The sequence below is a fragment of the Rhinoraja longicauda genome, chromosome 1, assembly GCF_053455715.1.
Source record: "Rhinoraja longicauda isolate Sanriku21f chromosome 1, sRhiLon1.1, whole genome shotgun sequence".
Classification (NCBI taxonomy): Eukaryota; Metazoa; Chordata; class Chondrichthyes; order Rajiformes; family Arhynchobatidae; genus Rhinoraja; species Rhinoraja longicauda.
In genome coordinates, this window is record NC_135953.1 from 18,184,530 (window position 1) to 18,198,137 (window position 13,608).

The following is a 13,608-nucleotide window of genomic DNA, read 5'->3' on the forward strand; positions in this document are numbered from 1 at the left end:
AAGGGCTTTGCATGAGGAAACTTGCATCATGTTCAGGAGAGCCTGAAATTGCAGTCTTTGCATCCGGTCTCTGCTTGTCCTTCACGCGTTGGCCAGCACCTGGGAATGTGCCAGTCCACAACACTTCATTGAAGGTAGCTCCTAGCACTGGAAAAAAAGGCAGATCAAAAGGTATCTCCCAATCAGCTGATGATCTTCCAGCAACTGCTGATATCTGCGCAAATTGAGGGAAAATAGTGGTGCGGCGATAGAGTTGCTGCCTTATAGCACCAGAGACCCAGGTTTGATCCTGACTACGGGTGCTGGCTGTAGAGTTTGTACGTTCTCCCTGTGACTGTTTTCCCTGGGTGCTCCGGCTTCCTCCCACATTCCCAAGGTATACAGATTTGTAGGTTACTTGACTTCTGTAAATTGTCCCTTGTGTGCATGGTAAAAATACTAATGTACAGGGTGAACGCTGGTCGGCGCAGACTTGGTGGGCCGAACGGCTTGTTTCCACGTTGTATCTCCGAAGTCTAAAGTCTGTCTCAGTGCATTTCTGGAAACACCCCGTGGAACAGAGAATCCTATGTGACCATGACGTTTGGACTGAATACCCACAAATACCACAGCATCTCCAATCAGAGGGAGATGGATGACAATCTTTTCCCAGCACAGCCACCTCGAGGGCACTCTGCAAGTTATTTCTACGTATCGGTAAATGGCCAAAGAGTCAAATGGGCAGCGATGGAAATGTGAGAGAGAGAAAGTGTTCTACTATTCAAACCTTTCTTTGCGGGACAGGAAATATAGCATGGACCAATTAAAAAATGAACATTCTGCAGCAAGAATGCTGGACCCACCCTTTGCAGCTCTGGACAGGCAGAGACGTAACATCATTTCTGATTTAGACACAAAATGCTGGAGTAACTCAACGGGACAGGCAGCATCTCTGGAGAGAAGGAATGGGTGACTTTTCGGGACGAGACCCTTCTTCATTTCTGATCTCTCTCTGCTGGTAGACAAGAATAATATTGTCCTTCTTCCTGGATCCCGACCTGCTGCATCTCCAGTCCACTACGACCAAGTACAACTCAGGTGACAAAGCCATTGCTTCCACGCATTTCATTTACCTTGAAGAAAGTCAGCTGGTTCAGAGTTAATGGATGATGCAGACTTGTGGTCACCCAAAACCTCAAAGATTATCAGTGTTTTCAACTATGCTTACGATGCAGGAGAAAGCACTGCCCAAGAGGTCACCAGCAGCAATGGAAATTGCTGAAAGGCAACTACAAGTCCACAGGTCCTGACAGATTGAACTTTTCATAACAAAATCATTTGTAATTCGGAAATAAACAAAAACAGTGCGTGGGAAATGATCACAGGAGCATTTGTGATGGGAAGGAGAGGGCATGGGAAGAGTGACCACCAGAAGTCTTCACTGACCCAGTCCGCTCAGCGCTCCCAGCGCTGGTCGGCACGACCTGGCAGGGTATATACAGTAGGGCTGCCACCTCACAGCACCAGAGACCTGGGTTCGCTCCTGACTGCAGGCACTGCTTGTACAGTGCTTGTACGTTCTCCCTGTGACCGCATGGGTTTTCTGTGTGCTCCGGTTCCCTCCCACATTCCAAAGACATGCAAGTTTGTAGGTTAATTGGTAGTAAATTGTCCCCGAGTGCGTAGGATGCAAAAGTGGGATGACATAAAACGGGCGCAAGGGTGATCGACAATCGGCGTGGACTCAGTGGGCCAAATGGCCCGTTTCCACGCTGTATCGCTAAACTAAATCGATTTCCTCTGGGACAATCATCACAATTGCTGTCAATAGTTGCTGAAACACATCAAGCCACACTTATGCTCATGGCTTTAATCTTGGCACAGCATCTAAAATGATAAGCGTTGCAAATCAGTAATGCAACAGCACATCACAGCAGCTGCATTTAAATGCAACAAATTAAATCAATGAATGGGAATTTGTTGTCGGTCTAAGCTCTCCAGACTGCGCTCAAGGAAAGCTTCCAGAAAGTTCTGGTGATCTTTGTGATATCAACATTTTAAGATGATCCCTGGTGATATCATCAACAGCCTGAGCTGCCAAACACACAAAAAACCTTACAACAGTTTTCATTCACTTCCATCTCTTCCATGTGGCATGGTTTGTTTAATACATTCACAGGATTATATAAGTAAAAGTTCCACACGATTAGCACAAGATTTCGGCTCTTAAAGTGCCCAACTTCTGGCTGAGATTTGCACATAATGAATCCAACTTTGGGGAGAGATGCAATCTGTGCAAGGGTGTGGACAATGTCACTTTATCCTCGGTGTCTGTGACGTGACCTGAAACCTGCAACAGATGTCTCACTCTGAATCAGAAATCCAACACCAGTTACAGGACACTTTAAATCAACTATTGAACTTTGGAGCAGTCTCCATCAAAAACATAGGCTAAAATAAACAAGAATTGCCCTTTCCCCTCCCCTCACGACCAAAGTAATAAAGTGGATGAACTACTCTGGAAGCACTAGCAATATGTTCAAATTTCAGGCGAGTCTTAGTACACGTCAGAACATAAGAGTCAAAGAGTGTGTTGTCGATGCACTGTTGCTCACGTACCCAAAAAATGAACCACAATCATTAAGAATCTCCATCACCCACCCCTCACCACAAACACTAGGCAGAAACTTGTTTCCCCTCCCCCCCATAAAATATGTTTTGTAGTTACATACTTCACACTTCAGAAGCAATTTATACCCACCCTGCACTTTGTCTCTATTCATTTTCTACATTTTAAATAAAGTTGGAACCAGGTTTTGCAGAGATGCTTTCTGTGAAGTTGGCAGGGAAATGAATTGGCTACGAAAGTGAACAATTATTCCACCATTGTTCTATGAGACTTCTCCAGCTGAGATGGCTGAATGAGCAATGTGGAGTCACACACAATAGAAGGCATTCATGGAATTGTTGCTTTCTTGCATTCTGCACTTCAATTTGTAATCAGTAACAGAGAGAACAAAGCTTATGAGCTATTACTGCAGTAACAATATCCTGTAGTACAGGGTCACAGTATTGAATCCACATGGGCACTTAAAATCCAAAAATGTTACAAAGCACTTAATGATTCGTAAAAATCCTTTGCATTTAAAAAAATGCTTTAAATATGTTGTTCTCATGAAAAAGATTTTATGCAAGAGAACGATCTGACATTAGGAAACAAACTTTCTTCTATTTGTAAACCTGGAAGAGGATTTGCAGTTGACTAATCTCATCCAAAATTCCTGACTTGCAGAGTATTACTATGTATAGCTTGCATTTGGCCCATAACTTGCTGACAGGCACGTCTCTTTCAAAATCGACCAACGTAAGATTTTCAGTAATTTGTGACTTTGCGATTCTCTTCACTTCTTCTCAAGATTCAATCTTTGAATAATGCGATCATTATTCTTCCTGTGGTTTAACTATCAAAATGGTATCGATTGAATACAGGACAGTTCTTAATCTAATCTTAATTGTTTTTAAATAAAAATCATTAAAGACAGAGACAAAATCATGCACAAATAAAAACTGAACGCTCTATTTTGCATTTGTTCCACTTTTAAGAACTTTCGATTCAACTGTAGATAATCTCATAATCAGACATCAGCAGATTACAAAACTGAACTTCACTAATGGGAACCGAATTATTAACAATTAGGTGCAATTGGCATAAACAACAGCACCGTTTTGTCTCACACTATTAAGGTAGCAAAATGTATCCAAGTATCTTATAAGCTCGTTATCAAAGAAAACACAATTCTTGCTGAGCCAGTGGAGCTACTAAAATGGCTGGTCAAATAGGTGCATTTAAAACAGCAACCTAAAGGTGAAAAAGAAATTAGATGGCCTAGATTTATAGGTTTGGCTGCCAGATATAAATTGAGGATCAGCAATTCATAATTAGAGGTGCTCATTGGCGGTTTATTGGTCTGAAGGAGACTACTAAGAAAATGAGGAGGGGAGAACATAGGCGGATTTGAAAACAAGAAAGACAACCTTCAAGAGAGAGCGTCAAGAGTATTTTACTGTCATATGTCCCAAAATGAAAATCTTAATTGCAGCAGCACAACAGATATGTAAACAGAGTACTCAGTAGACACCTTTACAATCATTGTATTGTGTAAACGGGAGCTAATGAAGGTCAACAGTGATGAGTGAATGGGCTTGGGGTGAACTGCCTGTCAACTCACTTACAATATGTGAGCACCATCAGCAAGACCGGTACTTATTGCCCTGCTGAACTGATCCACTGGTGAAGGTGCTCCAAATATTATTAAGCAGGGAGATTCCTCATTTGAATCCCATGACAGTGAACAAACCAAAATATGAAGAAGGGTCTCGATTCAAAACGTCACCCAGTCCTTCTCTCCAGAGATGCTGCCTGTCCTGCTGAGTTACTCCAGCATTTTGTGTCTACTTTCCTTAAACCAAAATTTTTCTTCACTATGGTGTAGAATTGGAGGGGTACTTGCATTCCACGCTGCTTGCAGTCCTTTTTAAGGTGGTGCAACGCTCAGGTTTGTCACGAGCTTTCACGAACAATCACTGCTGCTTGCACTGGGAACACACTCCAGCCAAGGGGCACATTCCCAATTGGGCATCAGTGAACTAAATGCTTCTGCAATAATCTGGTAGTTCTGATTTTTAAAACTAACTTTGTTTTAGTTCCACATTGTTTATTTTGTTGAATTTAAATAGGCTGTCCGGCCTATTCGTGTGGAACCATTGACTACTAGCTGGTAATTTATTCACAATGCTTTGAACAACTTGTGTGCAACAGTTTTAGATAATTTCGAAATCAGAATGAGACAGCTGAAGAGGAAATGGCCAAAAACAGATAGGTCTGCAGGTATCAAGACCTGGACAAGGATTTTGATGGCTGATGAGTTAAGACAGAAGTGGAAATAATAATTCCATAAATACCAGGCCCAAACATGTCACAAAGGCAGCATGCAATCGTCTAAAAAGAATGGAAATAGTGGTTGGATAGCACTGGTTCTGACCGGAAGTGAAAAACGCCACATATTGTCCTAAATATCTAGGATAGTTAAAATAAATATCTAGTTAATATTTAACTCAGGGGAATTTTTGCTCATCCAGCACAGGATCTTTTGACAAACAGATTGACAAGTGCAAGGGAGATAAATATGATAAGAATGTCACTTCAGGGGATATTAAAATAAAATCCCCATATTAAAATTAAAACTAGCACTGAGGCAATTAAGGAGATAGCAAGATGAGAGGCTGACATTCTGGCCAAAGAGGTTAGCATTAAGGAAGGGGCAATTCAAAGGAAAATGGATTCAGTGAGGAAATTCCCCCAATCAAAATCAGATTAGTTTATTGTCATATACATTGGGTGCAATGAAATTCTTTGTTGATATGAGGCTCGGAATAAACAGTAGGCACTCAGTAATGATAGATACAACAATACAATGAACGCAAAACTGCAGAAGAAGCAAGATTGTAGTGCAATAATCAAGAAGTCCAACAGAATAAGTACAATGACAGAATAACCAAAATGAGGTAGAGAGGGACGACCCATAGGAATAATTTTATCATGGATAAGAATTTTATAATTGATGTGTTCATGACTGAAAACTAGTGTAAGTTATAAAGTAATGAGTGGTTGCTACATTGGATGTTAGGAGCTAAGATGTGGCTGGTTGATCTGAAGTTTTAAGTTCAGAAGGTTAAGCCACAAAGGATCTCGAGCATGTTGATGAACCAGATCCAAAATTGGCTGGGTGAGAGGAGGCAGAGGGCGGTGGTGGATAGGTAACTTTCTAACTGTCTGACGAGAAATCTGTAACAAGTGGTGTACCACAGGGGACAGTGCCAGGACCTTATTGGATGAAAATGTCCCAGGTACAATTAGTAAATTTGCAAGTAACACAAAAACTGGCGATGGAGGAAGGAGGTTGTTTAAAGATAGAGTGGGACATGGAAACCCATGGATCTGCAGATGCTGGAATCTTGAATACAACAAAGAGTGCGGAAATAACGCGTCCATGGAGTGGATAGGCAACGTCTTGGTCCTGAACACCTTCTTCAATGGGACATGGATCTGATGGAAAGTTGAGCAAAGTTGTCTGGATTAAGATGAAGAGGTAATGCATTTTGGGAGGTCAAATCTGTTAGGGCATATACAATTAAATGGCAGACACCTTAGGAGCACCGATGTAGACACCTTAGGGTACTAATCTATAACTTCCTAAAAGTGGTGACACAACTGGATGGGGTAGTAAGAAAGGCATTTAGTATGCTTGTCTTTATAGGCTGAAGCATTCACTAGAAAAGTTGGGATGTCACATTGCAGTTGTGCTCATGGACTGCACTTAGAATGCCGTGTACAGTTTTGGTTGCCACTACAGGAAACATGTGGTAGCAAAAGAGACTGCAGTAGAGATTTACCAGGATGTTGCTTGGAATAAAGGCTATAGTTGTGAGGAGAGATTGTAGAGGCTAGATTTATTCTTACTGGAATGTAGGCGGCTGAGGGGTTTATAAAATTATGAGTGAATTTCTACAGTAGAGAGCATATTGACTGGTTGCATCATGTCCTTGTTGGGTAACTCAAATGCCCAGGAATGAAGGAGATTACAGAGAGTGGTAGACACTGCCCAGTCCATCACAGGTACTGACCTCCCTTCCATTGAAGAGATCGAAAAGATGATTCCTCAAAAAGGCAGCTAATCTCTTCAAAAATCCACGTCACCCATGCAATCTCATTTCATTCTTACTCTCGGGAAGAAGGCTTGGGAGTCTGAAAACCGTGCAGCCAGGCTCAAAACAGCTCCTTTGCAACACCATCAGGCTCTTGAATACGACACAACACTAACCTCAACTATGAACTTCTATGGAAAGCCTTCGGTTGCACTAAAAACCTTGGGATTCTTTGCACTAATATTGTAGTTATTAATTCATTTATTTTTTTCGTTTCTTATATTCATCCATGTGTATTGTGTTTACATGTTGGTAATGCTTTCACAAGTAGGAATTTCATTGTTCTGTTGTCAGACAATTGACAATTGAAACATTCTTGACTTGATTCTCTCAATAGTCTCAATCGTTTTCCCCAGGGCAATTTAGGATTAGAGGGTGGAGTTTTAAATTAGAGGGTGGGGGTTTAAATGAGAGAGGGAAAAATTTAAAAGGAGATCTGCCGGGTACGTTTCTCATACTGAGGGTGGACAATATTTGGAACAAGCGACCAGAGGTGATAGAGGCAAACACTATTAATACATTTAAAGGCATTAGGCCAGGTACTCATGTAGGAAAGGCATGGAGAGGCATGTGCTTAATGTGGGCAGATGAGATTAAAATAGATAGGCATTATGGTTGACATGAACATGGTGGGCTGTAAAGGCTGATTTTGTCCACAACAATTCCATGATTCTATGAAATGTATGGATACCAGAATGAGAGAAGCCAAAAGTAGGGCGGCACGGTAGCGCAGCGGTAGAGTTGCTGCTTTACAGCGAATGCAGCGCCGGAGACTCAGGTTCGATCCTGACTACGGGTGCTGCACTGTAAGGAGTTTGTACGTTCTCCCTGTGACCTGCGTGGGTTTTCTCCGAGATCTTCGGTTTCCTCCCACACTCCAAAGACGTACAGGTATGTAGGTTAATTGGCTGGGTAAATGTAAAAATTGTCCCTAGTGGGTGTAGGATAGTGTTAATGTACGGGGATCACTGGGCAGCACGGACTTGGAGGGCCGAAAAGGCCTGTTTCCGGCTGTAAATATATGATATGATATGATATATACATTGTTACTTCCCAGACCTGAGGAGTCCAAAGGCCGGATAACATTTTAACAGAATAAGCCAGGGTTAGGAAATGAAAATAGGCCATCTTCATGTCACCCAAAGCTCAAGACTTGTTCTATTATACCACCAAGACTATGGTTCAATTTAAGATGATTATCTGGGAAAGTCAATGGCTTGGGAATGGAGTTTAATGTGGGGACAGATGACAATCTCAGTCTTCCCAACATTTATCTTGAGGAAATGTTTGCTCCCTGTACACAAAAGTGATCAGTGTTGGAAATAGTGGATCAAGCTGTATCAAGCGTTAACTTGAAACATCAACTGTTTCTCTTCCTACAGATGCTGCCTGACCGGCTGCATATTTCCAGTATTTTCCCTTTTTAACTCCACAAAGCAATAACTTTAAAAGCAATAACTGAGATGCTAATTGCTGTCAATGGGAATGGGAAAATAAAACAGATGTTAAACATTTAATTAAAATACTTGAACTGCAAGGCTATGTAATAATTTCATTTTGCCAACAAAAGTTAAAGTGTTTCAATCCAGATATTCCTGTACTCACCTTTTCGTGAATCTCCTGTGTGGATTGTGCATCACAGAAAGCCACTGTTGCTACATCTTTTAGAATGGGCATTTCTACGGTGCAATCCCGGCCGTCCAGCAGTGCCACCAGGGGGCGTGGATGCATGGGGCCATTCATAATAGGAGGACGAATGCCTAGAGTCAAAGGCAAACACAAATGTTGGTTAAACTTTTCTGATGCCAGTACTTAATCCGTTGGCTTTGGCACTCTCCCAATTGAACTTACTCTACAGAACGCGAACAGAGCACAAGGCTTGCAACCAATGTGCATTTGTGCAGCTCTTTCAGGAATTCAAAAAACCCGAGTCAACGTATCTGCATTTGCCACAGTTCACATTGAACGCCTCAGTGCAAAAAGTTTAACTTTCTGAACCAGTCTTAGCAACACTCAACCCATTATTTTGGTTAATTATCTTTACCAAGTCTAATCAATACTGAAGTGAGGAGGCAGAAAACAACTCGAGCAAAGTAATGAACAGTTACAGTCTGAAACTGCAATTTCTCCAGAGCATTCCCAAGCTGAAATGTGAGGAGGAAATCATTCCCACAGAGGGAGGGAAAATCTGCAGGCCTGCCCCGCCCCACCCCCCTGAGGCGTGTCTACTGACTCCTGCATGCAGCTAAACAGTGGCACTTCATTAAAAAAATCCATAAGCACACATACTCTCCATGTTAAAAAAATATAGTGTAAATTGAATAAATCTAGTGCTTTTTCATTCAGATTCTTCCGAAATTTTCTGAGCATTTCAACATTTTAAACACCTTCAAACCTGGATCAAACAGTTATGGTTATACTGGAGAAGATCTTTCCCAGGTTTCATGTTTAAATGGAGGAGGTCATGTTGGCCCCATCTAGTCAATCAATCAACTTAATTTCTGGTAAGAATCTAACCAAAACCATATTGCTAACATTTTAAAATGTTAAGATAGGCAACGAAAAACCCATGTATTAAACTGAAACAAATTGCAAAAGACAGGAGGGTGGACACAATAAGCAACAGACACATTCAGGTTTTTATTCTACTTTGTTTTCAGAATGTGTGCATTGTTGGAGTTAGCATTTCTTGTCCATCTCCACTTTCCATGGTGGACTTCCCAGAATGTGCTTGGGCAGGGTGTCCTGGGTTTAGACTCAGCAACAATTAAGGAGTGAAGCTATATTTTCCAAGTCAGGACAATGCACAATATGCATTGAGGGTTGCATGTAGCAGTGTTCCCAGAAGCATGCTGCCTTTGTCCATCTTCATGGTAGAGATCATGGGTGTGGGAGGTGCTGTTGGGACAACTCAAGCACCCAAGTGCCTGTATTTACAGAAGACATATACCTAAGCCAAGGTACGTCAATGGTGGAGATAATCAATATCAAGGATGGATTGGGTGTCAATTGAGTAGACCATTTAGTCCTTTTGTCGAAAGCAACTTTAGAAGTCGTGGAGCTAAGGGCATCCAGATAAGTAGGAAGAAATCCAACACACTTCTGACTTGCGCCTTGTAGGTAGTGGAAATGCTTTGCGGCATCAGAAGGTGATTCTGCCGGATATCCAGCCTCCGACCTCGGTATTTATGTGACTGGTTCAGAATGTCAATAGGGAAACTTGCTGATGATAATGCAATTATGTTTTGAGGGTTTGCAGTTAGACCTGTTGAAGCTGGTCATCGCCTGATACTTGTGCAGCAAAAGTGTAATTTGCCATTGATCAGGCCACACCCGAAAGCTGACTGGGTGCAGGCATGGGCTGTTTCAACATTGAGGAATTGCAAATTAAATTACAGCATTGTCCGATCATCAGTGAACTTCTCCAGTTCCAGCCTGATGATTGAAGGTTATTGGTGAAACAGCTGAAGATGATCGTCATGGGCCGCTTCACTGATGAATTCCTGCAACATTATGTTAGGGTTGTGACGATTGATAACCAGGACATTTTCCTTTATGTAAAAGATGATTCCACTGTAATTTTAAATCACGATTTGGCATTGGTAGTTTATTGTCACAGGTACCAAGATGCAGCGAACAGCTTTGTTGGTGTGCTATCCTACAAATCATACTTTACATGAGTACAATCAAGCCATATGCAAGCACAACCGGTAGGAAAATAACTGCAGATGCTGGTTCAAATCGAAGGTATCACAAAATGCTGGAGTCATTCAGCGGGTCAGGCAGCATCTCAGGAGAGAAGGGGTGGGTGACATTTCGGGTCGAGACCCTTCTGAAGAAACGTCACCCATTCTCTCCCGAGATGCTGCCTGACCCGCTGAGTTACTCCAGCATTTTGTGATAACTTCAAGCACAACAGGTTGTGCAAATAGAGAAATACCAGAGTGCAGAATGTAGTGTTACAGAGAACATACAGATAATAAAGTGCAAGTCCACAATGAGGTACATTGGAATATTGGGCCACATTCTAGCTGAGGGGAGGACTATTGAGTAGTCTAATAATAGTAGGGAAGAAACCGTTATGCTTTGAAGCTTTCGTATCTTTTACACGGCAGAAAAAAGGGGAGAAGAGGGAATGACCGGGGTGAAAATAGTCTTTCATTATGTTGGCTGTTTTCCCCAGGCAACGTGGTATAGATGGAGAAGATTGGGGAATGGTGGGAGTGAGTGAGGAGGCCGGCTCGTGTGCTGGACTGAGCTGTATCCACCACTCTCTGCAATGTCATATGTTCTTGGGCAGAGCCGTTACCAAACCAAGCTGTAATGCAACCCGATAGGGTGCTTTTCAGGGTGCATCTGTGGCAGTTGGTACGAGTCATTAAAGACATTCCAAACCTTAGTCTTCTGAGGAAGTAGAGGCACTGGTCTGCTTTATTGGCTGTAGCTTCAATATGTGGGTTGAGGATAAATTGTTGGTGCTTTTCGTGCCCAAGAACTTTAAATTCTTGACTGCCTCCTCTTCGGCATCATTGATGCTGATTGGGATGTGTGCACCACTTCATTTCTGAAATCAATAAGTAGCTCCTTTATCTTGCTGCCATTCAGGAAGGTTGTTGCCCCATGTTACTACGCTCTCTTTCTCATTCCTGTACTCTATCTCATCATTGTTTTGCGATCCAGTCTACTACAGTGGTGTCATCTGCAATCATAAATGGAGTTACAGCATGATTATGCCTCACAGTCATGAGTGTACAGGAAGGGGCCTAAACTCAGTAAAAAAGCTTTACTGATGTCAAGGGCAAATGCTTCCATCATGCCCATGGAAATCAGCTCTTTGGTCACATTTGGATAATTCAAAGGTACACTAGGCAACGGACAACAAATTAGCTAAGCAGGAATAGATCCTCCGCCCCTGCTACGTTAAGTTGTTCTTCCATTTGTTGTTCAGCATGGAGGAGCATTGACTGATCTGCTGAGGGAGCACAGAACATGGGTCATCAGGTTTCATTCTCCAGGGTTGATCCGAGGGCATCAGACTTCAAACATCTGGAGTTAATGCTGAGGACTTCCAGGGGTATTACCTCCTGTCTATTCACCAACATTCTGCCCTGTAGTCTGTCTGTATTGTGAATGGGATAGGACAAACCTGGGGTTACGATGGAACGTCTAGCACATCGTCTGTCAGGTGTGCTTCAGTGAGGTCAGCTACATCAGGTTGTTGCAATAACAAGGGACAGGTCACTCAATTTAGACTCCAGTTCAAAGATCTTTGTGGAGAAATTAGCAGTGGCCTGCGATGCAAGTGACTTTGTCATTTTCAAATCCACCGTCAAGGTCGATGGCAGATGATCCACCCAGACAATTTTTTTTTCTTGGTTAAGGACGCCAGTTTTGCATAACTGAATGGCTTACTGGGCCACTTCAGAGCACAGTTAAGCACCAACCAAGGCCAAACCAGGTAAAATCAATAGATTATCAAAGGCGATGAAGTTGTGTGATCATCTCTGGACACCATTACTGTGTCTGGATATTTTTTTTAAATCAGATGATTTAATTAATGGAGATTCCACAGCTGTTGTGCACAGATTTCTGCATCTTTGGCTGCAGTTTAATAATGCTGCAACTTCACTGCTGCAACATCACCATGCCAAGATGCAAAACCATGCCGCTTAGACATTATACAATGTTCTGTGGTTGATGTCAGAGTGGAGGGATAGAAAACCGAGAGAATATCATATGGCACAAGAGGAGGCCAGACATCTTATTGTGCCTGAGCTGGCTGTCAGAGTTACCCAATAGGCTCACTCCCCAAATCCAAAAAGTTTATTTTTATGAACACACATCTAATATTCTGTGAAAGCAACGATTGTAACAACTGCCGCCAGCCTTTCAGATAATGCTTTGAACATTTTCTCTCAAGGATTTTTATGGAATAATTGGTTAAAGTTACATTGAGAGATTTGGAGAGCCCTCATGGAAATTACCCACAGATTTGATTGCAAGAGGTTTACACCATCGCTGCAATGAGCATTTCTCAGAACGACACACTTTGCAGCACCTATAAGATACTACAGATTTTAGCATTTGCTGGAAGGATATTCTCAACCATTTAAATGAAAACAATGCAACGGGAAATTTTCTTCTATGATTTAATTAAATTATTTTTTTTAATTTAAAATTGTTGAAAACATTAGCGACGCAGTGGTGCTGGTCTCCGACGGGCACGGTGACAGACGCACCACACATCTCTGTCCTCCATACAGCTGGCAAGCTCTTCTTTTGTCTCTACATATGCGTCTTCCATCAACATCTTATTCACAGTCGTTTTTGGTCGTCCCGGGTTCCGTCCTCCATGGGTGGGTTCCCACAGCACAACCTTGTTTGCTGGTATTTCTGGATGGCGGTGGCAATGACCAGCGAGCCTCATCCTTCTCGACCTGATCTTCTCGGTCAGAGGTGGAATCTCCCCATAGAGCTGGGCGTTGGTGATGTGGTCTCTCCAACTGACATTTTGTACTTTTCTGAGCATTCGGGTGTAGATACCATCGAGAGACTTGGACAGCGCTCGAGTGAGAGTCCATGCCTAACACCCGTACAATAATATTGTCTCTACAGTTGCATGGAAGAATCTCAGTTTGAGATCCTTAGACATCCGAGACATACATGAAGAAAATACTTAATTGGGGAAGGTGGTACAGTTTAGCCAACGGCAGTGCTGATTGAGCTAACCCAACTTGGCTATTTCCTCGTGGTCCAGAAAAATGTTCACAACAAATATAAATCCCTTCTGAAAAATGGAATATTATCTCCTTACATTATTCTTTCCACATTAAAGCCATTTGTTGTGTAAAAATACTATCCTCA

At 42.2% G+C, this 13,608-nt stretch overlaps 1 protein-coding gene across 12 annotated transcripts in view; it reads right to left on the reverse strand.

Moving 5' to 3' along the window:
- ctbp1 (C-terminal binding protein 1) overlaps window positions 1-13,608 on the reverse strand; it is a 211,760-nt gene that overhangs the window by 32,272 nt on the left and 165,880 nt on the right. For 11 of the 12 annotated variants that reach the window (XM_078413580.1, XM_078412765.1, XM_078413108.1 and 8 more), the window contains one exon: window positions 8,350-8,504. The exons of the other annotated variant lie outside the window; for it this stretch is intronic. In XM_078413580.1, coding sequence (XP_078269706.1) covers window positions 8,350-8,504 — 155 coding nt within the window. The remainder of the gene's footprint in view (window positions 1-8,349; window positions 8,505-13,608) is intronic. 12 annotated transcript variants of the gene reach the window in all.